The sequence below is a fragment of the Chiloscyllium punctatum genome, chromosome 15 (assembly GCF_047496795.1).
Source record: "Chiloscyllium punctatum isolate Juve2018m chromosome 15, sChiPun1.3, whole genome shotgun sequence".
In the NCBI taxonomy this organism is placed as follows: Eukaryota; Metazoa; Chordata; class Chondrichthyes; order Orectolobiformes; family Hemiscylliidae; genus Chiloscyllium; species Chiloscyllium punctatum.
In genome coordinates, this window is record NC_092753.1 from 93,976,277 (window position 1) to 94,003,890 (window position 27,614).

General features: G+C 43.1%; 1 protein-coding gene across 3 annotated transcripts in view; it reads right to left on the reverse strand.

Annotated features, from left to right (window-relative positions):
• Positions 1-27,614, reverse strand: part of usp25 (ubiquitin specific peptidase 25) — a 201,872-nt gene that overhangs the window by 66,961 nt on the left and 107,297 nt on the right. For 2 of the 3 annotated variants that reach the window (XM_072585756.1, XM_072585755.1), the window contains exons 13-18: positions 27,266-27,433; positions 25,446-25,654; positions 16,211-16,281; positions 15,536-15,764; positions 8,539-8,739; positions 7,126-7,259 (exon numbers count right to left, since the gene is read on the reverse strand). In XM_072585756.1, the coding sequence (XP_072441857.1) occupies positions 7,126-7,259; positions 8,539-8,739; positions 15,536-15,764; positions 16,211-16,281; positions 25,446-25,654; positions 27,266-27,433 (1,012 nt within the window). Of the gene's footprint in view, positions 1-2,113; positions 2,228-7,125; positions 7,260-8,538; positions 8,740-15,535; positions 15,765-16,210; positions 16,282-25,445; positions 25,655-27,265; positions 27,434-27,614 lie in introns of all 3 variants that reach the window. The other variant, XM_072585757.1, reaches the window with a different exon arrangement.

The window sequence follows — 27,614 nt, forward strand, 5'->3', positions numbered from 1 at the left end:
ACAATGCATTCTCTCCTCTGCCCTGCATTTTTCCTTCAAATCCACCCACTTCCTCCAGACCCAAGGGGTAGCCATGGGCACCCGTACGGCCCCCAGCTATGCCTGCCTCTTTGTCGGCTACGTAGAGCAGTCCATCTTCCGTGGTTACACCGGCACCACTCTCCACGTCTTCCTCCACTACATTGATGATTGCATCAGTGCCACCTCGTGCTCCCGCGAGGTTAAGCAGTTCATCAACTTCATCAACACATTCCATCCCAACCTTAAACTCACCTGGACCATCTCTGACATCTCCCTCCCCTTCATGGACCTCTCCATCTCCATCAATGACTACCGAATTGACACTGACATTTTTCACAAACCCACCGACTCTCACAGCTACCTGGATTACACCTCTCCCCACTCTACCTCCTGCAAAAATGCAATCCCGTATTCCCAATTCCTCCGCCTCCACCGTATCTGCTCCCAGGAGGACCAGTTCCACCACAGAACACACCAGATGGCCTCCTTCTTGAGAGACTGCAATTTCCCTTCCCACATGGTTGAAGCTGCCCTCCAACACAACTCAACCACTTCCCACAGCTCCGCCCTCAAACCTCACCCCTCCAACTATAACAAGGACAGAACCCCCCTGGTCCTCACCTTTCACCCTACCAACCTTTAAACTATATCATCCACCGACATTTCCGCCACCCCCAAACGGACCCCACCACTAGGGATATATTTCCCTCCCCACCTCTTTCTGCAAAGATCGTTCCCTCCGTGACTGCCTGGTCAGGTCCACGCCCCCCAACAACCCACCCTCCCATCCTGGCACTTTCCCCTGCCACCGCAGGAATTGCAAAACCTGTGCCCACACCTCCTCCCTCACCTCCATCCAAGGCCCCAAAGGAGCCTTCCACATCCATCAAAGTTTCATCTGCACATCCATAAATGTCATTTATTGTATCCATTGCTCCCGATGCGGTCTCCTCTACATTGGGGAGACTGGACGCCTACTCACAGAGCGCTTTAGGGAACATCTCAGTGACACCCGCACCTATCAACTCCACAGCCCCGTGGCCTAACATTTCAACTTCTCCTCCCATTCTGCCGAGGACATGGAGGTCCTGGGCCTCCTCCACTGCTGCTCCCTCACCACCCAACGCCTGGAGGAAGAACGCCTCATTTTCCGCCTCAGAGCACTTCAACCCCAGGGCATCAATGTGGACTTCACTAGTTTCCTCATTTCCCCTCCCCCTCCACCTTACCCCAGTTCCAACCTTCCAGCTAAGCCCTGCCCGCATGACCTGTCCCACCTGCCAATCTTCCTTCCCACCTATCTGCTCCACCCTCCTCTCTGAACTATCACCTCCACCCACCTATTGTACTCTTTGCTACCTTCTCCTCAGCCCCACCCCCCTCCCATTTATCTCTCCACCTCGGAGGCTCCCTGCCTTCATTCCTGTTGAAGGGCTTTTGCCTGAAACGTCGACTCTCCTGCTCCTTGGATGCTGCCTGACCTGCTGTATTTTTCCAGCACCACTCTAATCTAGACTCTGATTTCCAGCATCTGCAGTCCTCTCTTTTGTCCCGCATTGCACAATGCATGGTGTCTTCTACCGTGTATGGTACAATGCATCCTCTTCTATACCATATATGGCACAATGCATCCTCTCCCCTACCCAGCATCGCACAATGCATCCTCTCTCCTACCCAGCATCATAGAATGCGCCATCTCCATCGAACAATGCACCGTCTCCATTACCCTGCAACATATAGTGTACTGTCTACCCTACTTTCCATTGTGTCCTGTCCCCTGCTCTAATTTGGTGTCTAGTCTATGTTAAGTTTGGAATTATGCACTTTCCCTGACCTGGCACTGTAGAACCTTCCTTTACCCCTGTTCTCTCTGGCTAGGTGTGCCTTCTATCCTTCATTTTATTATGTGCATTCATCTACCCTGCATTATGTAACTTGTTCTATGTTGTGTCCTTTAAGAAACTGTTTCAACTGTAACACCAGTACTCTGATGCACAGCAGTGCACAGAGTCATGCCCATTCGGGAGTGCCATGCAACAAATGCCCACATGCTATCCAGTCATTTACACACAGTCGGGCACTGCGTAGATACCTCATCATCATAACCGCCTTCCTCTGACTCTATGACCAACCTTCCTACTGGGGAAATCTCCACGTCAACCACACGCTGGCTGAGACCAGGCTCGGGGGAAGCTGGAGCAGAGGCCTACGGGAAAAGGGTAAGGTCAGGAAGTGAAGGACGGTATCGGGAAAGAAAAAGACGAAGGGTCACAAAGCGCGGTGTCAATTCTACAAAGGGCTCACTCCTTTCCAGGGGAACTTGCAGATGGTGCTAGTCCCTTGTACCCACCGACTTCATCATTCTTGGTGGGTAGAGGTTGTGGGTTTGGAAGGTGCTTTTGCAACTATGGTGCACAGAATGTAAAAGTTACCAAAAAAGACATCTGGGATGCCTCAGCAGTGTCCACAGCCACGCTTGCCAATTGGGTGTTTGGGGCAAATCATTGCTTGAACCTATTTTGGCATAAAGGAGAATTTACAATTCAATGTGTGGCCACAGAGCACCATCCAGTGGCCAACACTGATCATTACAGTAATGCTCTGAAACCAAAGGTGGCAGTGTCAGTGACTGAGATACAAATTGCAGGGAACTCCCCAGAATCAGATAATATTTGAAGGGACCATCCTGCAAACGACAAAACATAAACACTACTCCTGTGCTTTCCTAGATTGAAACATGGATAATTACTGGTCTGTCACTAGTTGTGATAGCAAGTGAGGAACTTCAGTTAATGAATTGAGTGCAGATTTACGTGGGACTTTTTCTGACAATTTGTTCTGTAGCCAAACCTTAGACAAGTCTGGAAAAAGCACTGATACCAAAAACAAAGAAAAGTAAAATATAAATACAGAATACAATCAATTCAACTTTGCATAATCAGGAACCACATTTACTGATTCCACAGGAGAGAACATTCCCTTCCCCTATACAGTCCTTCAATGAGGATGAGAGAACATACAGAATCTACATTTAGTGTGCGACTTAATGGAGGAGCAGGCAAGAGGGGTAGGAGGGACAAGAGGAATGGAGGCTGCAAGTGCAATCCCCAAGTGATGATGTTGGCAACTGCAGGTAAGAGTGCAATTCACAGACAGCACAAGTGTTCACATTTGGACAGCTTGGGATTGAGAACAGGGAAAATGTTTTGACAAATTTGAGTTTCGTCCACTGGCACTTGTTAAAAAAAAAACCTGTGCAATTTTAGACAGTGCACAGCACTTCACTTCTTCACATGTATTCAGAAAATATGTTGGCCGATCTCAACCACCGTATCTAAAATGATGCAACCCAGCTGACAATACCAAGCACAGTTTCCCAGAATAACATGCAGCCACCGGAGTCTCACTCAAGTGCACAGCTGAACACCTGGAGCTTCTGGCCATACGCACTAACTGGAACATCGCCATTGATATATTGCAAAATAATATGAATTAGGGGCACTGAACACAGAGAGTTGGAGTATGTGGTTATTATTCAGAGGGAGGTGTTCCTTTAAGGAAGGAAAGGCATTGGGACATCCTTGAGAGATTTAGCAGTATCCATGGAGATGGGGCTACTATTAGATCAGATGCTCTAAGAATGCGTGATACCTGTTAAAACAGCTAACTTAATCAATGTACTTCAGTTATCTTTGCCTGATTCCATTTTGGCATCCTACACTGTGAAATTAGTAAGCATCCTTTGCTTGGCTTTTGTAACTGCATAAAATTTGAGGTTAACTGGGAGAAGGCATTTTCAGCTAACTACCAGTAGACTGAAGTAAAGTCATCTGAGCTAGGAATTAAAAGTTAGATGAAGACTAAAGCTTGCCTGTGCTAGGAATTAGAAGTAGCTCAGGTGAAGACTGTCCTACCCCAGCCCTGCCTGTCTACAGTAATGACCCTGAAGACAACATTGCTTTTTAAATGAAAGGCTTATTAAGGGTTAAATGGAAGTAAAGAGTACACCAATGTCGCACTAAGGAAGGAAACCTAATGCCCTTACCCTGCCTGACTTTCTCCGTCTTAACTTCCTTTCAAAGTAACCGAATGAGTTAACCAGTTGTGTAAAATTATTACCAGCATTTTAAGAAGGTGGCCCACCACATGCATCTTGGCGCATTTAGGAACTGAATGTCAGACTCAGCAACAATGTCCATGTCCAAAGAACAAAGAAACAAAACTTGTAACTTGACTTGAGAATATTATCGAGAGCAAGCATCTGAGCTGAGGTCTGCATGTTACTCAAAATCATACTCTTGGTCTCTTAACTTCCATTCTTGGTGGCTTTTAAATGCACCAAGTGTTGTCATTGGCTAGGCCAGCATTTATTGGCAATTCTTACGTACCTTTGTGAACAAAACTAAGTGGCAACTGAAGCTATTTAGGAGGGCAGATAAAAGCCAACTGCATTGTTCTGGATCTGGAGTCACATAGAGGACACTGTTGGTAAGGACAACATATTTCTTTCCCTGAAGGATCCAAATGAACCAACTAGACTGAGATAATCTGATCACTTCATGGTCAATGTCACTATTAGTAGTTTTGTTGTACATCAAAATAATTTATCAAACTTAACTCCCAAGGCACTGTGTCAGGATCAACTTATAGTTCTGGATTACAAAACTAATTATAAAGTGTTCTGCTACTGCACCCTGATTTACTTCCCTGAGATCTTTGCTGATCTCAATGACAGGACTCACAAGCATCTGGGTTCAATCTCTGATCCCTGAACAAACTGTGGGCCCTATGTCATATGGACATCAGTACAAATAAGCTACCAAACTCAGTATAAACCTACATTTAGTAACCTTGCAAGCTGTGTTACCCAGTTAACTGAAGGATTTTTGTTTCAAGCAAGCCCAGGGTCACTGGCTTTCAGTTGTCACAGGTATCCATTCAGTTAACAGACTAATTTAACAATTCATCACTATAAACCAGTAGCCTTTATCATGCACAATGCCTGTTCTTTCAGACAGTGAGCTCTTCAATCTATATTACCTGTTATGACTGAAATCTGTTCAGAGACAGTTGCAACCTTGCAGGGTCGCCAACACTGGTTGGAATGGAAGCTTCGTCACATAACATACTGTCACCTTTAGTCACCTTACAGTCCGTAATAATGGTGACTGCTGTACCCACAATCCTTTGCTTTGCAAAGTACATCCTATCTATTATATGGCTGCACTGTATCCTGGATGTCGTGCTGATTCACCAATGTGTGCTGGATTGCTGTCAAGAAGGTGTGCAGCATTAAACCTTCCTAAACAGGCTTAAGAAAGAGCATCCTATCTGCTCCTCAAACTCCTCCCCTCTCAACTGCTTTCAGATTAGATTAGATTAGCTTCCCTAAAGTGTGGAAACAGGCCATTTGGCCCAACAAGTCCACACCGATCCTCTGAGGAGTAACCCACCCAGACCCATTTCTGTCTAACTAATGCACCTAACACTACGTGCAATTTAGCTTGGCCAATCCACCTAACCTGTACATCTTTTGGACTGTGGGAGGAAACCGGAGCACCCGGAGGAAACCCACGCAAACACGGGGAGAATGTGCAAACTCCACACTGACAGTTGCCCAAGGCTGGAATCGAACCAGAGTCCCTGGTGCTGTGAGGCTGCAGTGCTAACCACTGAGCCACCGTGCCGCTCTGCTGGGACAGATTTAAACCACACTGTTCCACAGTTGGTGTCAAAGTTATAACTTCTGCCCATGAAAATATCTCCTTTGCAGATATATACAAACACACATGTTAAGGAGCAAAAGAAGCACAACAGCTTAAATAACTGGCAGAACATTGAAAACATGGAGGGGATTTAATAAACCATAAAAGTCTTCACAGCCAAGGTCAATTTCAGGAATACAAGATTTGTGTGCTGCCTCTACTAACCTCTGTCCTGTGCCACACAATCTTTGGTCAGAGTTCCTGATAATCACTGCCAGGAAGTAAGGCACAAAGCAGAGGTTGGCAGCATATTTACAAACTCGACTTCTGCCTCTCCCTCCCCCAAATAAAACACAGAAAAATACTGTAATGGGAGGAATGTTAGAATCTGTTTATTGGAAGAATATAGGTCGGCTTCTTTAACTCTTGTACATCTGCGTTTTGATTTGAAGTAATACAAGACAACTGTGGGACAATGAAGTTTGAACTGGCGAGGCTAGACCTGGTGGTCCAAAAATGAAATGTGGCACAATGAACAAATAAAGATTAGCAAACAAATTGTTATAAAGCATGTTACTTACAGGAGTGCTGTACCTCTGGAAAGTGCAAAGCTGCCACTTCACAGTTTATTTAAAAACTTAGACCCTTCGATGTCCCAGCAAGTTAATTGAGTAGGTGAACTGTACATAACAATTGGACTGGACTGTTGTTCGTCTCACCTGGTTCATGTCAGGTTTGGAATGGTAACTGCAGCTCCCCCAACAGCAGTAAACTGAAGGGAAGTTTACATGAATTGTCCAGCAGCTCCAATTAGGTGGACGTGCAGACAATAAGGAATTGACTCGGCTATGACATTGACAGCTCGTCAAACAGATGCAAACATGCTTTTCTTCCTCATGGAAGCCAACAGTGCCAACTTGGCTGAGGTATCTGGAGGGAGACTGAAGGCTACTGACACCGAAAGAAATACTACCAAGTGGGAGTTCACTTCTTTGGGAAGGAATTAAACAGCGAGGAATGGAGGGGTTGGGATGGGGAGGGGGAAGATGTAACTTGAATTTATACAGGGCTTTATTATGAGCTCAGAAAATCCAGAAGATTTTCACAAGCAATAAGTGACATCTTCATGGTGTACCCACCACTACGTCACAGGGGAGTGCTTTGAGGATAATGGTGGTGGAGGGAAAAGAAAAATCCACTCTCTCACTGGGGTACAATACTCCTGTACGTAACATAAACAAATCATGGCCTTTAATGGAGTGCGTAAAGAAGATGGATTGGAGTGGTCAAATGGTGTTTCTTAGCGAGCAAGAACTGGCCTAACATTCACTATTCAGCACTTCTTTATTTGATATTGTAAGTAAATAGTAAAGAAAAGTTGGCTTGTTGCAAGTCATACCGCTTGCAGCGCAGCCTCTGGGCCCCGGTCGTCATACTCTGTGGCAGCTTTGGTGACCATCCTTGCAGTGTCTCCTTCACAAACTTTAGAGAGATCTTTTGCCGAAGGTTGCTCTAGGTATTCCAATTCTTTTCCTTGCACAATAAAAAACAAGAGAATTTTAAGCAAAGTATGTTACCAGGATTCTCCCCTGAAGGATGTTTTTACCCTGTGGGAGTATACAGGTGATAACCACTTTCTGGAGCCTACTTCAGCTCTCTACGTGAGCTAACACTATACCAAATGTTTTCAACGGTCTAATATTAATTATGAAACAAACCAACAAAATGTCAAATGATAAACTTCAAGTTTCCTTGTATGCTGTACTGTGAAACAGAGGCGGGGGGTGGGGGGTGGCATTCAGAACAGAAGAGCTCAGGTTCCTAATCTACACTGTTAGGTGATCTCAGAATTGCGTGAAATTTTACAACATAGAAACATCCAGCTCACAGAGTCTCTGCCGGCATTTGTACTCCGCACAAGCTTCTTTTCACCTGCATCTCACCTTGGTGAGACCACCCTTGAGATGCCATGTCATGAAAACGGGAAGGTGAACGTTCTTGTTGCTACCACTGGGTTATTCGATGAGAAGTTGGGAAATCTAGCACATGGTCGCAGGGTCTCCTGGAAAGGAGTTCATGAATTCGGACTGCCAGAAGGAGAAATTTCTTCAATCAGTAGGTTTGAATCTATGGAGTTGTCTACTCATCAGGGTTATGGATGCTCCATCAATGAGTAGAAATTTTAGGCTGGATTAGCGAATGTTTGATCCCTGAAGGAATCAAGGGATAACGGGAGCAGGCAATAAATCAGAGCCAAAGCAGATTAGTTATACTTGTAATGAATGGTGGAACAGACTTGCGGGGCCATATGTTCACCTTACCGATACAACCTGTTAAGATCATGTTCCTACCCAATTACTCCTTTAGTGCATCTAGTTACATGAATTCCACACAGTGACAAACTGCATTTTCTAACAACTCTCTGGATAAACAGGTCTACAGACAGCTGAACAGCCAAAGTCAATCTGATTCTCACTACCGGGTGCACACAATGGAGTGGCCTGATATCCGTACACCGTGGCCAACCAGTTGAGATCAGGACTGACAACACTGGTAGGAATTTTCTCCAACAGCTGAAGGGTGCCAAAAACCTTTGTGCAAGCGATTGCTAAGTCAGCTAACTTAAGACAGAACAGAAACTGTAACCAAGATATTTTGATCTACATAGCTCAGTTTTTAGTAAGTAAAAAGTGTATGGTTAGCACAATGCTTCAAGACACCTGCTAAACCACTGCTCAAAATACGTCAGCACATGAAAAAAATTCCAATTCAGCAGACCAAACGAGGTCACAAATTATTTTTAACCATTCACCTGAGGTAGATGCTCCATGGGGTTCCCTCTGGGTAGTGTGTATCTCCATCTTTTCCTGTTGGGCTTTTTTCTCCTGCTGTGCGTCCCACTCTTGCAACTCCTTCTCAAACTTCCGGTTGTCATCCCTCACATACTCTTTCAAATCACGTGGCAAGGTGTTCATTCCAGTCAATACTTGACCAGTTTCCTTATCGAACTCCTCTACAAGAGCAATGGGGAAGAATTTTTAAATATATAAGCTGTAAACTAAATAGCAAAGAGCAGACTTGAGAAATCCATTTGCAAATCACACATCCTTGCGGCGTGTATTGCCTGTACTATCCTGAGTTTACTGACATCCACTGCATTGGCAGCACTGACACAACAGTTTGAATTGGGAGAAAGTGAGGACTGCAGATGCTGGAGATCAGAGCTGAAAATGTGTTGCTGGAAAAGCGCAGCAGGTCAGGCAGCATCCAAGGAGCAGGAGAGTCGACGTTTCGGGCATCAGCCCTTCTTCAGGAATGAGGAGAGTGTGTCCAGCAGGCTAAGGTAAAAGATAGGGAGGAGGGACTTGGGGGAGGTGTGTTGGGAATGTGATAGGTGGAGGGAGGTCAAGGTGAGGGTGATAGACCGGAGTGGGGTGGGGGCGGAGAGGTCAGGAAGAAAATTGCAGGTTAGGAAGGCGGTGCTGAGTTTGAGGGATTTGACTGAGACAAGGTGGGGGGAGGGGAAATGAGGAAACTGGAGAAATCTGAGTTCAACAGTTTGAATTAGCAAGTGAAAACTGAAAATCAGTCGGAGTTCCTGCTTTTGTGCGCTACTCAGGGGTCCTTAGTGGAATGTGAGCCTTTCGGAGTGAAGACAAAGTCAAGAGTTTTATGTGTGAAGAGAGATTGGATAGACTGGAGTTTCCCTGGAGCAACCAAGACCGAGGGAGTGACATTATTGGATGACACAGATAGGAAGAAATTTGCCTCCTTGGTGGAGGAATCAATGATCGAGGGAACAGATTTAAGCTAAGGAGCAACAGGTTTAGAGGAGATCTGAGGAAACAAAACATAGAGGACGGTGAGAATCTGGAACTCTCAGTCTGTAGAGGTGGTAGAGGAACAATGTCTACATTTTGGATGTATTTAGATGCGCACTTGCGACGCAAAGGCATACAAGGCCAAGGGCTAAATTCTGGTAAACGGGATTAGTGGTTGTTTTTGTCCAGTGCAGACTCAATGAATTGAACGAGCGTTTTCTGTGATGTATACCTCTATGACTTTGATTCCAGTGTCTCTCAAAGTTGCTTTTTTAAAACAAAACTTTTATAAAAGTAATGCAAACTCACCCCCTTAAGAAGCACAAAAGAAAACCACCCAGGCTATTCAATCGAAAATAGTTTAAAAAAAAAATAAATATGGTTCGAAAATAGCTGCAGTGGTCACCTGACCACAGAACTTAGACAAGCTTCCTGAGACATGTGGAATAAATAAAGCCATCTTCACCGAAATTATCTGAAGGCATCAAAACCAGGCAACTGAGTCAGTGTCAAAAAATTTGAACTTTCTATCCGATTCAAATATGCATGATCATTTCACAAACTGGGAAACTGAGGTCTCACCATCCAACGTGCTAGTTTGGAAAGACAATAGAGCCAAACTCTAGAATAAATATTGATCTATATTTTAATAGCTGATTTTGAACAGGAGGCCCTGCAAATCTTGCTCTCTCAGGCTGTATACTGGACACAGAATGTGCTTGGCAAATATTAACATGATTACAATCATTTGGACTGTCCCAATATGTTGGTCTTTAATGTTCCATGCAAGCTGAGTTCCTTGGCTGGTAATGAATCCAAACTGAAAGTGGTGGAAAAACTAATTCCTAACCACAAGATGACCAGAGCTTCACTCACGTTTCACTTGTGCAGTAAGCTGGAGAGATTTCCATACTCTGATCTGAATAGTATCACATGAACTTTTAAGTCTGTCAAGGGCGTAGGAAAACAGCACCTGGTGTAACACCTACTTTGAAACAACCATTCACAGAGAACCAGAGTTAGATACAAATTTTGCTACTGCTGCAGGTATGAGTCCAAAATTAACTCACAGCAGTGTCCTGTTTAAAGTAAATCCATTTAATGTCTCATGAGTCACGTGACATTGTTTTGTGTTTCCCCCATATTGAGGTCAAACACCAAAACAGTGTCAATTACATGACATTCACCAAACAAAGAAAGTAGTAGCAACATCTGGATTCCCAATTAACCAAAGGGTGCTGGTAAAATATGCTGGACAAATAGTACTGAATGGCAGCCAGAACCTTGGCCATCCAACTCCTGTCCCAGCTCAAAACAACAAGTTGCAGAGTGAGTTTTTCAATCCAAGGGCTGCTCTGTCACATTTCAATTTAATTTCAAAAGAACTGCCTGCCTTGTTTGATTTGGCTCATGAAAGATCTATCACTGATGAATTTTGGTATTGGCGAGGGCAGCTCTGCCCACTGTATCGAAAATTGTAGATCGTCTGCTGCACTTTGTCGCACCTCTCTCAAAATGGAATGAACGTTTGATGGTTTTGAAGATAGACTGAGGAAATGGATCTGACTGAAGTGTGCTGACACAGACTGAATGGGCCAAACAAAAGGATAATGATTCTATAACTTCCTGGACATGGGTCCTTTTTGCATCCCTCCAACCTCTAGCTAGTAATGTTCTTGCAGCTTGACACACCTTGACCACATCAGCTGACTTTGTTTGGGCTATTTGCATTCCTGTACCTAAACACTACCTCCACAGGACAACGCTAACTTGACAACATCAGCTCACATTTATGAAAACAGCATTGTTGGGTGTTGTAAGTGAGGCACATCGTGCCAAGTCTTTGATTGAAGTAGCACGCTGTCGAGTACACGAGTCAAATACAGAGCTTTTGGGGACTCCAACATGTCTGAAAGGGATGTCACTACTTAAAGGAGGATGAATAGGGACAATGCAGCATATTCACATTGAATATGTGTTTGGTGACGTAAAATTCATAGATTTCCACCTCTACGACAAAACTAACAGGAGGGGTTCCAACATGGAGTTGAGAATAAAAATAGGGGAAGATAATGTGTTCAAGGATCATGGGAAAGAATAGTGGAGTTGGAAGTGCAATGGAATTGTAAAGAGCATGGTACTTCTTTCAATACAACTACTTGCTGAAAATACAATAGCCCACAGGGAAATATATCGAATTTATTATTACGTGAGATGTGTAAATTCAAGAAAATCAACTGGCATACAGAAACAAAGGAACAGGAGCACTTTGATTTCTTTTGTGTCATTCAGTGGTCATACAGTCAATCTGGGATAGAAATACCAACCTTTTCTCATATCCCTTGATTCCTCTGATCACAAAAATAATTTTAAAATGAAGGCTGATAAATGATTGATTGAGCATGAACTGTCAGTTTTTGGAAAGGTCAAAAATTCTGTCACTATTTCCTCATAGAAGAGTTTCCCAACTCCACTCCCAAAGGTCTGGATCTAATTTCTGGACAGTGCATCAAGAATTTTATAAACAGCACTGAAAGAGTTTCCTTATCTTCTCAATAATCTTCCCTTCTGTTTAACCTTATAATCTTCAATCAAATCATCCCTTAAACATCTAACTTTAGCTATGTGTAATCTCTCCTTACAATTTACCACTTGGGGCAGCACGGTGGCTCAGTGGTTTGCACTGCTGCCTCACAGCGCCAGGGTCCCAGGTTCGATTCCAGCCTTGGGTGACTCTCTGTGTGGAGTTTGCACAATTTCCCCATGTCTGCGTGGGTTTCCTCCAGGTGCTCCGGTTTCCTCCCACAGTCCAAGGATGTGCGGGCCAGGTGAATTGACCATTCTAAATTGCCCATAGTGTTAGGTGCATTAGTTAGAGGAAAATGGGTCTAGGTGGGTTACTCTTCAGAGGGTCAGTGTGGACTTGCTGGGCCAAAGGGCCTGTTTCCACACTGTAGGGAATTCTAATCTAATCTATTATTCTGCTAAGTCTACAATACACTCTCTTCCATATGTAAGATAATATTGACTAATATTGGAGGCAATCCAGAGCAAGTTCATTAGATTTAACCCAGGTATGCAGGGACTGTCTTATGAAGAGGGGATGAGTAAGTTGGGCCTGAAGTGCAGACAAATGAGAGGTGACCTTAAAGTCATAGAGATGTACAGCATGGAAACAGATCCTTTGGTCCAACTCGTCCATGCTGACCAGATATCCCAACCCAATCTAGTCCCACCTGCAAGCACCCAGCCCATATCCGTCCAAACTCTTCCTATTTATATACCCATCCAGATGCCTTTTAAATGCTGTAATTGTACCAGCCTCCACCAATTCCTCTGGCAGGCCATTCCACACATGTACCACCCTCTGTAGGAAAAGGTGCCCTTAGGTCTCTTTATATCTTTCCCCTCTCACCCTAAACCTATGCCCTCTAGTTCTGGACTCCTACACCCCAGGAGAGAGTGTCTATTTGCCCTATCTATGCCCCTCATGGTTTTAAAAATCTCTATATGGTCACGCCCCAACCTCTGAAACTCCAGGGAAAACAGCCCTAGCCTGTTCAACATCTCCCTATAGCGCAAATCCTCCAACCCTCGCAACATTGTAAATCTTTTCTCAACCCTTTCAAGTTTCATAATGTCGTTCTGATAGGAAGGAGACCAAAATTGCACACAATATTCCAAAAGTGGCTAACCAATGTCCTGTACAGCCGCAACATTACTTCCCAACAACTTACTCAATACTCTGACCAATAAAGGAAAGCATACCAAACGCCTTCTTCACTATCCTATCTACCTGCGACTCCACTTTCAAGGAGCTATGAACCTGCACTCCAAGGTCTCTTTGTTCAGCAACACTCCCTGAGACCTTACCATTAAGTGTATAATTCCTGCTAAGATTTGCTTTCCCAAAAGGCAGCACCTCGCATTTATCTCAATTAAACTGCCATCTGCCATTCCTCAGCCCATTGGCCCATCTGATCAAGATCCTCTTGTAATCTGAGGCAGCCCTCTTCGCTGTCCATTACACCTCCAATTTTGGTGTCATCTGCAAACTTACTAACTATACCTCTTATGCTCACATCCAAATCATTTATATAAATGATGAAAAGTAGTAGACCCAGGCCCAATCCTTGTGGCACGCCACTGGTCACAGGCCTCTAGTCTGAAAAACAACCCTCCACCACCACCCTCTGTCTTCTACCTTTGAGCCTGTTCTGTATCCAAATGACTAGTTCTCCCTGTATTCCACGAGATCTAACTTTACTTATAGTCTCCCATGGGGAACCTTGTTGAACGTCTTACTGAAATCTATATAGATCATGTCTACCACTCTGCCCTCATCAATCCTCTTTGTTACTTCTTCAAAAAAACTCATTGAAGTTATTGCTTATTGAAACATTCTTCGGGGATCTGACAGGGTTAATGTAGAAAGATTGTTGCCTTTGTAGGAAAATCTAGGACCAATAGGCATTATTTCAAGAATCATGTCATCAACGTCCAAAGGAGAGGCAATAGCCTAGCTTGACTATTAATCCAGAGACCAAGGTAATGACCTGGGGACATGGGTTCAAAATCCCCACAGCAAATGTGGAATTAAGAATCTAACGATGACCATGAATCCATTGTTGATTGTTGGAAAACCCCATCTGGTTCTCTAATGGCCTTTAGGGAAGGAAGGAAGATATGATCCTTACCTGGTCTGGCCTACATGTGACTCCAGACCCACAGCCCATGTGGCTGATTCAAACTGCCTGTTGGGGCAATTGGGGAATTGGGGTTGGACAATAGTTGCTAGCCTGGCCAGTGGCATCCTCATCCTGTGAATGAATTAAAATTAAAGGAATATCTTCCCTCAGAGGGCATTTATGGAATTCTTTACTGCAGAGGGCTATTGAGGCTGGATCATTTAGGCTCAAATGGACTCATTTTTTTTTATCAGTAAGGGAATCAAAGGTTATGGGAAAAAAAACAAAGTGGAGTTGAGGATTATCAACTCAACCATTCAATGAATTGCAAAGCAAACTCAATGGGCTAAATGGCCTAGCTCTATTCCTATCTTACGGAGTTATGGCATTAGGCCAATATATCCTACTTCAGGTATGGTGTACAGAACTGCTCATTGTATTCCTGGTGTGATCTAGCTAGGCCATTGTATATTTGTTGCATGACCTCAACCCTTTTATTTTGTAATCTTTCCAGAAGAGCTGGTGGAAGAACTTAATATTAATAGCAATGTTGTTCTCGCGGGTAGTCAATTACCTTAAATTTATATTGTCTGGTGATCAGCAAAATGCCAGAGGCAACAGGAGGAGAACTCTTTTTATGCAATAACTTATTTTGATCTCAAAGATTGATGGCGACAGCGAGTTTCAAAAGGGAACTGGATAAATGCTCAAGAAAGATACAGGTGTCAGGCTGTAGGAAAAGATCAGGGAAATTGGACTAATGGAGAGAGGAGCATGGACAGGATAGATAGGAAGAAAGTTTTCTTCTTGATGGTGGGATTAATGACTGGAGGGCATAGATTTAAGGTGAGGGCAGGAGGTTTAAGGAAGATGTGAGGGAAGACTCTTATCCAGAGAGTGACGGGAATCTGGATCTCACTGCCTATAAAGGTGTAGAAGCAGATACCCTTATAACATTTAAGTAGTATTTAAATGTATACTTGCTATGTTAAGGCATGTAAGGATATAGGTCAAGTGCTGGAAACTAGGATTAGAATAGTTAGGTGGTTGTTTTTGACCTGTACGGACATGATGGGCTGAAGGGCCCCTTTCTGTGCTGTAGACCACGAGCTAACTATGACTCTGGTTTGACTTGCCTTCTTCTGTTCTATGTGATCCTCTGAGCAGAAAGAGACATAACAGAAGCCAAGGATTCTCAAATCACGCCATCTCAAAATAAAAAGTAACAATCCATGTCAAACGATTTCCATGTGTTACACACAATACATGTAAAAGATAAGATCAGAGCTAATGAAAGTACCTTCTATTAAATATCGCTCCGTGTCGTTTATGTACATTAAACAATATGCACTAGCGTTTCTGTAACCTCCAAAGGAATCGCGTTCTAGCTCCTCCCAGGAAGATTTGGTAACAGCTATGTCGTTGTACTTCATCCACCTCTCTTGGTGGTGATCATGGATGTACGCCCAGTAATGCCCAGCATTAGCCTGCCCTTCATGCACCAAGACTGCATGCAGTCGGTAAGGAACCTAGAGCACAAAGGCAAGATTGGGTCAATAAAGGCTCACTACAGTGAAGAACATAAATATACATAAATGCCATAAACTGTTGCTGAGGCGTCAAAAATACATTAAAATTTGTCAAATCTGCTCCCCATTGTAACAATCTATTTTAAATTGACATCTTAAAGTAAGACACACACAAACTTCAAAAACCATCACTGTTAAACTCAGTTCATATTTCATCAGATCAGTTTTAATGAATAGATGCAGCTAACATTTTTTCCTTGACAGTTTGACAAGCCAGCCCAGTAGTTTTATTTCGGAGTTCCCACATTTGGCATTTCCCTGCCAGTTACAAAACCACCTGCAGAATAATGGAACTCAACCCAGTTGGCTCTGTCCTTCACAGCCCACTCCTTCAAGCAGCAGATGGCCTGAAGCTCAGTTAAAATCTCACAGCTCTGAAGGTTTACCTGCATCATAGTCTTGTCAGTGTACATCAGATCAATTGTGCGGTGAAGCCTGGCGATGCTCTCTTGTAAATCTGAAAAAAAAGCCAGAAATTGAGACTGGCACCTTGAACATGACACCCCAATAGGGACAAGGTGAGGGAACTGAAGGAACAGAAATAACTCCTGCGAAATAGTTAAAGAAACGATAACTTTGAAGGACTTGCTGAAAAATGAATCAGGATATGACTACTGAGTTATGGCTAAGCAAAAATAAAATCAAAGAACAATACAGCACAGGAACAGGAGCTTCAGGCAGCAAGCCAGTGCAAATAGCAAATCCTTATTTAGGTCCGTTACTTATTGCCCATACACTCTTTACATTCCTCTGTTTGCCTCCTGCTCATGTGTCTATCAAGATATGCCTTAAACGTTGTTAATGTGCCTGTTTCCACCATCTCCCCTGGCAGCGTATTCCAGATACTCACAATCTGTGTGAAACATTTTCCCCACACTTCTCCCCAAAACTTACTCCTTCTCTCACCTTGAACCTGTGCCCTCTTATAGTTGACCTTTCCACCGTGGAAAAACGCCCCTGACTGTTCACCCTATCTGTGCCTCTTATAATTTTGTGGACCTCCATCAGGTTGGTCCCCAGCCTCCGTCTTTCCAGTGAAAACAATCCGGGATTATCCAACATCTCCACCTGAATCCTTCCACACCTGGCAAGCTCCTGGTAAACCTTCTCTGCACCCTCTTCAAAGCATCCACGTCCTTCTGGTAGCATGGAAACTAGAACTGCATTCAATATTCCAAATGCGTCAAACTAAAGCTTTATACAGCTGTAATATATTTTGCCAACTTTTATATTCAATGTCCAGGTCAATGTAAGCAAGCATACTGTATGCCTTCTTGACCACCTTATCCAACTGTGTTGCCATTTTCAGGGATCTGTGAACCTGTATGCCCAGATCCCTCTATATGCCGATGAGCTTAAGGATTCTGCCCATTTATTGTATATTTTGCAACTGAATTTGATCTTCCAAAAATGCATCATCTCGCATTTGTCTGGATTAAACTGAATCTACCCAAATCTGCTATCTCTGTTTCCTGCCGTATCCTTTGAAAATCTTCTTCACTATCTACAACTCTACTAATTTTTGTATCATCTGCAAACGTACTGATCAGACCACCTACATTTTCCACCAGATTATTTACAAAATATTACAAAGGTCCTAACACTGTGATCCCTGCTGAACACCACTAGTTGTGATCTCCATTCCAAAAAGCACCCTTCCACCACTACTCTCTGACTTCTATGACCAAGCCAGTTCAGTATCCATTGGCCAGCTGATTTCAGATCCCATGAGACTCTATCTTCTGTACCAGCCTGCCATGAGACATCTTATCAAATGTCCTACTGAAATCAATGTAGAAACATCCACTACCCTTCCCTCACCAATCATTCTTGTCATTTCCTCAACAAAACTCAATCAAGTTGGTAAGGCATGACGTTCCCCACACAAATCAATGCTGCCTATCACTAACAAGCTTCCAAAAATGAATAAATCCGGTCTCTCAGTATCTTTTCCACCACTGTCTGGCCTTTAATTATTTGGATTATCTCTGTTTCCCTTCTTAAACAAAGAAAAAACATTCTCCAGTCCTCTGGAACCTCACCTAGTGTCAAAGAGAAGGCAAAGATACCTGTTAAGGTTCCAGCTATTTCCTCTCTTGCCTCCAACAGTATCTGGGAATAGATCCCATCTGGTCCTGGGACGGGATCAGTATCTACATTAATGTACTTCAAGAAACCCGACATTTCCTCCTTCATCAAGTTGACCTGCTTGAGTGTGTTCACATACCTTTTCCTAACCTCAACATTCTTTATGACACTCTCTTTGGGAAACACAGATGTAAAGTATTCATTAAGGATCTCACCCATCTCCTCTGGCTCCACACATATCCTTGATCCTTGAACGGCCCTATTCTTTCCATAGCTATCCTCTTGCTCCTAATGCATAAAATGCCTTAGGGTTCTCCTTAACTGTGCTGCCCACGGACATGTCATAGCCCCTTTTAAGCCTCCTGACTCCCTGGTTGAGCTCCTTCCTACTTCCTCTATATTCTTCAAAGACTTTGTTTTTTTTAGTTCCATAGACCTCAGGCATGCTTCCTTTTTTTTGACTAAGCTGATAATTTCCCTTGTCATCCAAGGTTCCTGAATCCTGCTATTCATGTCCTTCATTTACACAGGAACATGCCAGTCCTGCACTCTAATCAACTGGTCTTTAAAAGACTCCCCCAAATGTCAGATGTGAATTTATCCTCAAACAGCCGTTCACAATCCACATTCTCCAATTCTTGCCTCACTTGGTTAGAGTTGGCCTTCCCCTAATTTAGTACCTTCTTCAGAGGTCCACTCTGTCCTTATTCATAAATATCAGAAAATGTACGGAATTACAGTCACTATTCCCAAAATGCTTCCCCACTGAAACTTGGATCACCTAGCTGGGCTTGTTTCCCAATACCAGGTCCAGTATGGCCCTCTCCCTTTAAGGACTATCCACATACTATTTCCCCAGTCTCAATATTTACTGGCCTGCTGCTCTGCTTCCCACGATCTGCCACACTAGCTTAAATCCTCCTGAGTGGAACTATCAAATCTCTCTGCCAGGATATTGGTGCCTCTCCTGTTGAGGTGCAACTCATCCTTCTTGTATAGGTCCCACCTTCCCTGGGAGACATCCCAATGATCCACATACCTGAAGCCCTTCCCCCCCATACCAGCTCTTTAGTCCATGTGTTCAATTGCACTGTGTCTCTATCCCTAGCCTCAGTAGCACATGTCATAGGGAGTAATCCTGAGATTACTACTCTAGAAGTTCTGCTTTTTAGTTTACTACCTAACTCCCTGATATGTTATTGCAGGAGCTTGTCACTCTTCCTACCAATGTCATTTGTGCCAATGTGGACAGTGACTTCTGTCTGCTTATCCAAGTTTCTGTTTGCCCCATACTCCACTCAGAAACATCAATGGCTCCAGCACCAGCAAGGCAACAAACCATCCTAGAGTCTCTCTCTCAGCCACAGAAGTGCCTATCTGTGCCTCTGACTATCAAATCTCCAAGCGCTATAGCTTTACCCTTTGTCTTTTCCCTCTGTACAGCTGTGGTGTCACTGCCCTGGGTGCTGCTGTTACCTGATGGGCCATTCCCATCATCTGTAGCCCAACAGAATACTTGTTTGAGAGGGAGACAGCTGGAAGGGATTGCTGCACTGACTGCCTGCCCCACCTAGCGGTCACCCATCTATCTTCCTGTGCCTTGGGTGCGAACACACTTGGATAACTTCTATCTACGATGCTCTCCGCCACTCATATGTCTTAGTGTCTCCAACTGCCATTCAACCTTGTCCATTTGTTCGGTGAACAGCTGAAGTTAGGTACACTTTCTGCAGATGTAGTTATAAGGGATGCTCTAAGTGTCCGTGACTGACTACATCTCACAGGCAGGACACAAAACATCACCAACAGATGTCATCAATAAAATTGTTCGCTTCACCCATTTGTTCAGGAAATTCTACAGACGTTTGCTGCTCTTTCTGCGTGAACCTTAACATTGATTGTTCACAGGCTACTTGAACAGAGTATTACATTCAAGCCCAATGTTATCATCACATAACATGCATATGTAAGAAATAAGCATATAACGGGGTCACTATTAATGACTGTTAGGCCTGATGTCAACTGCCAACTCAAATCTACAAAATCAGCAGCGACATGGAACCACGGCTGGACTGTCTGAAGTTTGAATTCAAGTAAGTTACAGGGATAGGGTGGGGCTATTTTCCCTGAAGTGTCGGAAGCTGAGGAGCGATCTCATAGAGGTTTATGAAATCATGAGGGGCATGGATAGGGTGAATACACAAGGTCTTCTTCCCCAGATAGGGGAGTCCAAAACTAGAGGGTATAGGTTTAAGGGATCTGAGGGACAGCTTTTATAGGCAGAGGGTTGTGTGTGTATGGAATGAGCTGCCAAAGGAAGTGGAGGAGACTGATACAATGACAACATTGAAAAGGCATCTGGATGGGTATATGAATAGATAGGGTTTAGAGGGATAAGGGGCCAAATGATGGCAAATGGGACTAAATTAATTTAGGATATCTGGTCGGTATGGACAAGTTGGACCAAAGAGTCTGTTTGCTCACTGTACATCTCTACCACTCCAAGTGTTCCATTCCCTGCACCAACCTCCTTCCCAAAACAAAATTAAATCACAAGTGCCACTCCATCACCACCTAGCTAAAGGTAGACGTCTGGCACCCAGCAGAACATACTTGTGTTCAAACTAATGCCTCAACTCAAGTCAGTAAACAGCTTGCTGTATTCAGGGAGTCAACAGCTATTGGGAATGCGCAGGAAAGTGAAGCTGAGGCCAAAATCAGGTCAGTTCTGATCATACTGGATGGTGGAGCAGGCTTGAGGGGCTGTACCATGTACTTCACATCTCAAATATTTCTTTGTTTCTTCACACCCCAGGAAATCTACTGCTCACTGTCAGGGTTTTCTGGCTTGGGATTTTCTATCCTCAAATGAATAGCACAAAAATAAATACAATATTAAAACAATAGCACCAATGGGAGAGGTCATGAGCTAACTGTCTCATTGTGGAGAAATCCAAAAGAGTTACATTTAATTGCTTCACACAATCAGCCAGGCTGATTATTCCTCCAGTACTCTTTGAGCTTTCCAAACACATTTATTTATTTGCCATCGTCATCGAGCTTTTCTAATTGTTTCATCGGAAATAAGTAAAACATCAGTGATGGACAAATCCCTAGGATCTGATAGCTTCTGTCAGAGAGTGGAAAAAAAAGTAGGGGAGCACATTGGACATGTCCTAACTATAGCTGAAAAATGTGTTGCTGGAAAAGCGCAGCAGGTCAGGCAGCATCCAAGGAGCAGAAGAATCGATGTTTCGGGCATAAGCCCTTCTTCAGGAATGAGGAGGGTGTGCCAAGCAGGTCGGGAGGAGGGACTTGGGGGAGGGATGTTGGGAATGCGATAGGTATGTCCTAACTATAATTTTCCAGAGTTCCCTGGATACAAGAGTTGTCCCTCTGGAATGGATTTATTGCATATCACGCCATTTTTTTTTAGGAAGGAAAAAGGAAAACCAGGAAATTACAGACCACTGAACCTAACATGTGGCGGGGAAATTGCTGGCATCTATAAACAAGGATAGAGTAACTGAACACCTTGAATTTTTCAGTTAGCCAGGAAGAGCCATGGATTCATGACAGGTAGGTCATCTCTGACCAACCTCACTGAATTTTTGAAGGGGTGGACAGGGGAATGTCTATGATGTTGTTATATGGATTTCCAGAAGGCAATTTGATAAAGTCCCACATAACAGACTGTTAAGTAAGGTAGAAGCCCATAGAACTGAGGGAAAATTACTGTAATGGTTGAGAAACTGGTTGAGTGGCAGACAAAAGAAAGTAGGTGCGCAAATTGGCAAGTTGTGAGCAATGATGTTCCACAATTAGGTCTATTACTATTCATTAGCAACTTGGACAATGGCACAGAAAGTCAAATATAAAGATTTGCTGATGACAAAGTTAGGCAACATTGTAGACAGTATGGATGACAGCATAAATTTTCAAGAGGATATTTATAGGTGAAAGGGCAAAGTTGGAGTTCAAAGAAAGCAAGTGTGAGGTAATCCATTTTGGACCAAACAGTAATATTTGCGAGATGGTATGAAATTAAATACAGTGGATATCCAAAACGACTTTGGGGTTCAGGAGCATAGATCTTTAAAATATCATGAATAGGTGCAGAAAATAGTCAAGAAAGCCAGTGGAATGCTGGTCCTGATTTCGAGAGAACTAAAGTAGAAGGATACAGAAGTTATTCTGCAAGTTATACAAAACCCTGGTTAGACCCCATTGGGAGCACTGCGAGCTGATCTGAGCATCATACTTAGGATATATTTCTTCAGATAGAGTACAACATAGGTTTCCAAAATTACACTTCAGGGATTAAATTATGAAAAGAGATTATACAAGATAGGTCTGTTTTCTCTTAAATTTAGAAGGTTATAGGTGATAATAATGGCAAGATTCAGGAACCTTGAATGACAAGAAATTTTAAAAGGTTAGACAAAATAAAAGGATAAATATGATTTGGGTGAAAATGCAGGCGTTCTGATCAGTAAGTTTGTAGACACCATGAAAGTTGGTAGAATTGTGGATAGTGAGGAAGGTTATCAAAGGATACAGCAGGATATTGATCAGTTGGAAAGTTGGGTGGAGAAACGGCAGATGGAGTTACATCCGGACAAGTGTGAAGCAATACATTTTGGAAGGGCAAGTGCCAGCGGAAAGGATGCACTAAATGGAAGGACCGTTAGGAGCATCAATAAACTTGGTGTCCAAGTCCACAGCTCCCTAAAAGTGGCAACACATGTGGATAAGGTGATAAGGGTGGCATACATCAGTCGGGACATTGAATAGAAGTTGGCAAGTTATGTTGCAGCTGGAGAAGACTTAGAGCTGGGCCATGTTTGGAGTAGCATGTCCAGTTCTGGTCGCCACACTTTCAGAAAGATGTGGAGGCTTTGGAGAGGGTGCAAAACAGGTTTACCTGGATGTTGCCTGGATTGGAGTGCATTGACTATAAGGAGAGGTTAAAAAACTTGGATTGTTTTCACTGAAGTGTGGGAGGTTGAGGGGCGGCATGATAAAAGTATATAAATGATGAGAGGCGTGGCTAGTTGCAGAGACATTTTTCCCAGGGTGGAAGTGTCAGTTATAAGGGGGCATAAGCTTAAGGTGAAAGGGGAGATTATGTCAAGGAGATGAGCAGGGAAAACTTTCACACAGAGGACTGTAGGTGCCAGGGCAGGTGGTAGAAGCAGGTAAGTTAGCAAAGTTGAAGAAGCATTTAGATGGATGCATGAACAGACAGGGAATAGAGGGATAGAGACCATGTGCAGGCAGATGGGATTAGTTTAGAATGACATCATAGTAGTAACTAACATGGTGGGGCCAAAGGGCCTGTTCCAATACTGCTCCATGATCTAATCAAAGTCTTCAAGATAATAACAGGAAAAGACAGGGCAGATAAAGATAAACTACTTTCACTGGTTGGGGATTATAGAATTAGGGGGCATAGTCAGAGAACTAGGGCCAGACCGTTCAGGAGAGATGTTAGAAAGCATTTCTACAAAGGGTGTGTAGAGGTTTGGAATTCTCTTCCACAAACATCTGGATCTGTCAGTAATTTTAAATCAGAGACAAATAAATATTTGTTAAGCAAACATAGGCCCATGTAGAGTTTAATATAGAGAGTTGGACCACAGATCAGTCATGATATCATTGAATGGGGGAACAGGCTCAAGGGGCTGAATAGCCTACTCCTGTGAGGGCAATACTGCTCATCCTAAATTGTCCTCAAGGTGGTGATGATGAAAGCCTTCTTAAATGCTACAGCCCAGGTGGTGTAGATATACTCCCAATGTTGTTATAGTGAGTGCATTGGTTGGGATTTTGCAGGTGGTGATGCTTCCATCCATTTGCTACCTTTGCCCTTCCAAGGGGTAGAGTTTGCAGATTATGGAAGATTTTGTCAAAGGAATCTTGGTGAGTTGCTGCAGTGCATCCTGTAGACAGTCACTGCTGACATTGTGCATTTGTAATGAAGGGAACAATTGTTAAAGGATGTGGATGGGAGGCCAATTAAACAGCCTGGCTTGTGCTCATGACTGTCATGAGTATTGTTGGAGATATACACATTTTGACAGGTTTTAAAAAAAACTTATCCCTAATTGCCCTAATACAGAGGGCAGTTAAGACCCATATCACTGTCACTCTGGAGGCAGACCAGATAAGGACTGTAGACTTCCTTCCCTAAAGGTTATTAGTGAGCCAGAATTTTTTTTAATGCCATTAGGCTAACTTTTCAATTCCTTTTCAGCTTTTTTACGATTTTTAATTGATCCAGATATCATCATTTCTGTGGTGGACTCTAATCCATTTCCACAGTGCAGTAGCCTGGGCTTCTCAATTACTAGTCCAGTGATATTACCACACACCACCGTTTCCCTTCTCTCTGGCTATAATGTTCTCCTTCGACTTCATCAAACCCTGATCTTGTCTTGACACCAGGAGGGAGGGGTGGGGGGGTGAATAAGCGTTAACTTGGCTAATTCAGCCTTTTTGAGGAGGTACTCTGCATTTGTTAAGTTCAGCAACATTTTAGCTTTGACAATGGCATTATTTACTGATACTCCTGGTTTCACTGTACTCTTGGACACAGTAAGGAAGACTTCCAAGCCTGCCATTTAGAAATTTGGTTTCGTACCATGAATTTTCCCTCAACATTATGGAGTTTGCCTTTAGAAATGTTCCTGCCCTCAGACACCACTTTCACATCTGGATAGTTTATGCTGCCATATGTCAAACTTATGAACATTAATTCCTTCTGTCCTTTTCAGGATTTACATACTCTGTGCTACATCTTTACCAGAGTACAATGACCATTCTTTCCCTTGACTCTTTGCATTGCATAGGCTTAATTACACTATCGACTCGATTTCTTCTTGTGCACCTTCACTATGACAGAACATTGTTTATACCAACTTTTAACTTATTTTCTTTGGAACACGGGGCAATATTGGCAAGGCTGTTGGTAATACGGGCATTCTCTTCTGTGCCGTGTTAGTCTTGGCAGTGATGGGCATCCCCACAATTTCTTCCCCTGGATATGGCTGACCATCTCCAGTTTCTTGGAGAGCCACTGAGGGGGAGACTGGGATACAGTATGCCAAATGGGGCAAAAGTGGTAAAGTCCCTTCTGTGAAGAGCATTCATGAATTATTAAAGTCTTTACAACAATTTGCAGGTATTGTCCAGAAAGTTGACAGAATTATTGAAACTAACATTTTGCAATTTACTGTGAGTAATTTGAATTTTAGATTATTAACTCAATACAATACACTCTGCACCTTCATGCTTCCCAAAATTTCCAAGTCCTGAAATACTTCGGCACTTCCTTCCTTTTAACAGCTAAAATGTACACAATCACCAAAGGGTGATCTAAACAAAGTGCCTTACCTTCCTTCAGAGATCCTCAACAAATCATGGAACAACAGAGCTATCACAATGTAATGTTCATCAGTATTACAATTTTTATTCAGAAATAATGCAGAGGAGAGAGATTCAGAACAGGGGAGGGGGTCAAGGAAGTCATACCTCTAGTGTCATTCTCTACCTCCATCCTCCAGCGATGTAGACAACCCTCCAACACCCTCAACTCGTCCTCTGTGATGTGGCGTGGTGCAGGATGCATGGGAATTTCTGGTGGGACCCTTGATTGCGTGAAGGGTTTGTGAACGACAGGCCGTTGAAGAGGGGGTGTGCAGGGAGCATCTGTGGCGGCCAAGGGTCCTTGATCCATCGGGCTATTGGCAAGTTTTGGTCAATGAAACAAGTTAATTCTCTTCAAATATGTCTGCAAATATCCTTAACAACTGAATCCATGCAGATATTGCACTCTAGAAGATGCTTTTTTTTAAAAGAGAGTTAGGCTACCTCTTTAGCCTAAATCTAAAATAACTTGAGGCTTGCCTTGAAATACGCAATCTCACTATTCAAACACTATTAAAGTCCTTTTGAAATCTGCAAAGTGACAGGATGTAGTCGTTTTCAGTGTTAGAAGTGCAGATCCCTTTAGATTATTTTAATCAACCTGTTCAGATATTTAATGATACACCTCTGTAACAGGTTGGACCTGAACCCAGACCTTTTGGCTCAGAGTAAAGAACATTACAACGGGGCCACAAGAGATCTCTAAAATAGATCATATCCAGAGATGATTTAGAGCAGATAAAGGTAAAGTTACCATAGCCTTGGCAGACCACAGGGCTGCTCTGTCTCATCAGGGAGAGACAACTGGTGGTAGTTTAATCTGAGGGTCACCGCATGTCAGGCAAGGAGAGAGATTGAGAAGGGAAGCCCTTCGTAGTAACTTCAGCTGGTGTAAGAATTCAACCCACACCATTGGTGTCACTCTGCATTACAAACAATTACTAACTGTGCTAAACTACAATGTGCAATAAAACACTTGTAAACCTCAAAGTCTTCTGCAGTCTGATTCAACATTTGGATATTGGTCTGTTAAACTATTGGCTGATTTTCTTGAAATTTATTATTAATCCTTGATATGCAGCCCTTATTCCACACTCCACATCCAAAGGACAATATGGCTGAGAAAGAGAGGGGAAAGCAGAATGAATGTATGTCCTGTCTTTGCTGCATTACATGCAAAGTGTCTTGAACTGCCAATAGGCCTTTTTACCTTAAAGAAGGGTACACGGAGTACTTCTAACATTGTACTAGCAAAGTGAGAACTAAAAACATGTCATACATTCAGGAACAAGGGGTGTTTAACACATACTCTTTCTTTCAATGCTCCCTATAACAAACGCGGAAAAACTTTTCTCTTTCTTACACCAATGATTCTGCCCCTTTTCAAGTTGCAGGAGAAACAAGGAGACTTGAGTACTTGACATGGCATAATGTTTAAGGCTATGGGTTAGTGTAGCAAAGAGAAACTAATAAAGGGAGTACTGTATTTCTGGTAGTACAGACTTAGTGGGCTGAAGGACTCTTCTGTACTCTATATTTCTATGATAAGGGATCACAATCATAGAATATGGGTTTGCTTACTTAAGATAAATTAGGGGAAGTTTCTTGACACGAAGGGTGTCAACCTTTGGAATTCTCTCTCCAGAGTTGTGCATGATCCATCACTGAGCACATTCAAAACAGAGAACAACAGATTTTTGGATACTAAAGGGATAAAGAGATATAGCTAATGGGCAGAGAGATATAGTAGAGGTAGAAGGTCAAGCATGATCATACGGAATGGCAGTTCTCCTATTTCCTATGTTGTTATAACTGCAAAGCAATCAACTGAATTAAAGGAGAGATGTGAAAAGGTGCCACTTAATTGTACCACTTTTCAAAGTAACTCAATAAGGTATTATTTGCTTCCAGTTTTATATACAAACCTCTCTTGCCTGGCTGTCGTCTGAGGCGCTGTGATGCTACTAGGGGGAGTAGTTTCAACATCATCCACTGGTGATGTGCACACAGGCTTACTAGAGGCAAACTCCAAGGCATACTGGAGAACATCAGCCAGCGGGAATCGCTTGGGACCAGAACCGTAGCTTAAATACCTGGGAACAGAAAGAAGAGACAACGTAATTGGGAGAAGTAGAGAAAGAGGGAGACAGAAGTGGAGAAGAAAGGGAAAGCAGAACAGAGAAAAAGCCAGAGAGAAAGAAAGTTAAAAATGAGAGAGAAATAGTATGAAAGAGAGCAAGAATCAACGTTTGCAAAAATTAACACCACCAGGAA